The 2,511-nt window shown below is 46.2% G+C and overlaps 1 protein-coding gene across 1 annotated transcript in view; it reads left to right on the top strand.

Annotated features, from left to right (window-relative positions):
• TEX28 (testis expressed 28) overlaps positions 1 to 2,511 on the top strand; it is a 25,547-nt gene that overhangs the window by 1,232 nt on the left and 21,804 nt on the right. The window contains 1 exon segment of the mRNA XM_017882324.1: positions 2,155 to 2,254. Within this exon segment, the coding sequence (XP_017737813.1) occupies positions 2,243 to 2,254 (12 nt within the window). The 5' untranslated portion in view covers positions 2,155 to 2,242.

Below are 2,511 nucleotides of genomic sequence, written 5' to 3' on the forward strand. Positions count from 1 at the left end.
AAAAAAAAAAAAAAAAAAAAAAACCCTAAACCTGTTTAGATTCCCGCTTGCAGAGTATGTGACATCGCCTTCTGCCACATTCTCACCAGCCCTAGACATTGTTAGGCTTTTTAATTTTTGGTGTTCTGGTGGATGAGAAAATAGTATTTAATTGTTGCTTTTCATTTACTATTCCCCGATCACCTTGCAATTACACGTTTTTTCATAGGTTTTACTGCCTTTCGTTTTTCATCTTGTCTGAGATGTCCGTGGCCACCCTTTAATGTCTTTATATGGGGTTATTTGCTCTTAGTTTACTGGTTTGCAGTTCTTTATATATTGTGATGATTAGCCCTTTATCTATTAGATCTATTTCAAGCCTTGCTTTTCTTATTTCTTTGCTTTTATTTATTTATGATTTATTTATTTTTAACTTTTTGAGACGGAGTCTTGCTCTGTCGCCCAGGCTGGAGTGCAGTGGTGTGATCTCGGCTCACTGCAAGCTCCGCCTCCTGGGTTCATGCCATTCTCCTGCCTCAGCCTCCTGAGTAGCTGGGACTACAGGTGCCCGCCACCACGCCCAGTTAATTTTTTGTATTTTTTTAGTAGAGACGGGATTTCACCGTGTTAGCCAGGATGGTCTTGATCTCCTGACCTCGTGATCCGCCCCCCTCAGCCTCCCCAAGTTCTGGGATTATAGGCGTGAGCCACCGCGTCCAGCCTATTTATTTATTTTTTGAGATGGGGTCTCAGTCTGCCACCCCGGCTGGAGGGCAGTGGTGCGATCACGGTAGCCTCAACATCCCCAGGATCAAGTGACCCTGCCGTCTCAGCCTCCTGGGTGGCTGGGACTACAGGTGTGCACCACCACTCCAGGATAATTTTTGTGTTAATTATTTTTTAATAGAGACAGGTTTCGCCATGTTGCCCAGGCTGGTCTCGACCTCCTGGGCTCAAGAGATCCACCCACCTTGGCTTCCAAAGTGCTGGGATTATAGGCATGAGCCAGCACACCCAGCCCTTGCTTTGTTTTGTTTTGTTTCCCCTTTCTTTCATGTTGTTTTTATTTATTTATTTATTTTTTATTAATCAAGTCCCATTTTTTTCTCCCCTTGGTTATTTGGAGGTTATGTACATATGTAGCTTCTTTCTAGTGATTACTTTTTTCTTTTTGAGACAATCTCACTCTGTCAGCCAGGTTGGAGGGCAGTGGTGCAATCTCGGCTCACTGCAACCCCCGTCTCCCGGGCTTAAGCAATTCTCCTGCCTCAGCCTTCCCAGTAGCTGGGATTACAGGTGTGTGCCACCAAGCCCAGCTAATTTTTGTATTTTTAGTAGGGACAGTGTTTCACAATGTTGACCATACTGGTCTCAAATTCCTGACCTCAAGTGATCCATCCGCCTTGGCCGCCCAAAGTGCTGGGATTACAGGCATGAGCCACCACGCCCCGCTACCTTTTTTTTTTTTTGAGACAAGTTCTCACTCACTCTGTTGCCCAGGTTGAAGGGCAGTAACACAGTCACAGGTCACTCCAGCCTCTACTTGCTGGGCACAAGTGATCCTCCTGCCTCAGCATCCTGAGTAACTGGGACCACAGGTGCACACCACTGCCCTGGCAAGACTTGGTTTTTAAACAGTTAATGAATTCTTAGATTTGTCAATGGTGTACTGAACTCTTTCATGTCTAAACATGTCTTTAGTCTAACCCCACAGTTGACAGTTGGGGTGTAGAATTTTAGGCTGGGAAATCATTTTTCCCTCAGAATTTCAAAGGCAGCACTTCATTGTCTTTTTTTTTTTTTAAGATGGAGTCTTGCTCTGTCGCCCAGGCTAGAGTGCAGGGGCGTGATCTTGGCTCACTACAACCTCTGCCTCTTGGGTTCAAGTGATTCTCTTGCCTCAGTAGGTGGGATTACAGGCGCTCACCACCATGCCCGGCTAATTTTTGTATTTTTAGCAGAGACAGAGTTTCTTCATGTTGGTCAGGCTGGTCTCAACTCTTGACTTCAAGTGATCTGCCTGCCTGGGCTTCCCAGAGTGCTGGGATTACAGGCGTGAGACACCGTGCCCAGCCAGTACTTCATTGTCTTCTAGTTCCCCATGCTGTTGCTGAAGTCTGAAGCCATTCTGACTTCTGATTCTTTGAATGTGACCTATTTTTTTCTCTCTGGCAGTTATTCTCTCAGCGTATCGAAGGTATCAGTCAACTATCTTCTGGATTGCATTGATGCTATTGAGAAGGCAGCCTGCAGTCTAAAAGTCATGGTTTTAAAGGTAATCAGCTTTTTTCCTCTGGCTGCTTTTAACATCTTGTGTCGGCCGGGTGCAGTGGCTCATGCTTGTAATCCCAGCACTTTGGGAGGCCGAGGCGGGTGGATCATTTGAGGTCAGGAGTTCCAGACCAGCCTGGCCAACATGGTGAAACACTCTCTGTACTAAAATACAAAATTAGCTGGACATATTGGCGGGCGCCTGTAATCCCAGCTACTTGGGGGGCTGAGGCAGGAGAATCGCTTAAAACCGGGAGGCAG

This window comes from Rhinopithecus bieti, unplaced genomic scaffold (genome assembly GCF_001698545.2).
Source record: "Rhinopithecus bieti isolate Rb0 unplaced genomic scaffold, ASM169854v2 scaffold_13618, whole genome shotgun sequence".
Lineage (NCBI taxonomy): Eukaryota > Metazoa > Chordata > Mammalia > Primates > Cercopithecidae > Rhinopithecus > Rhinopithecus bieti.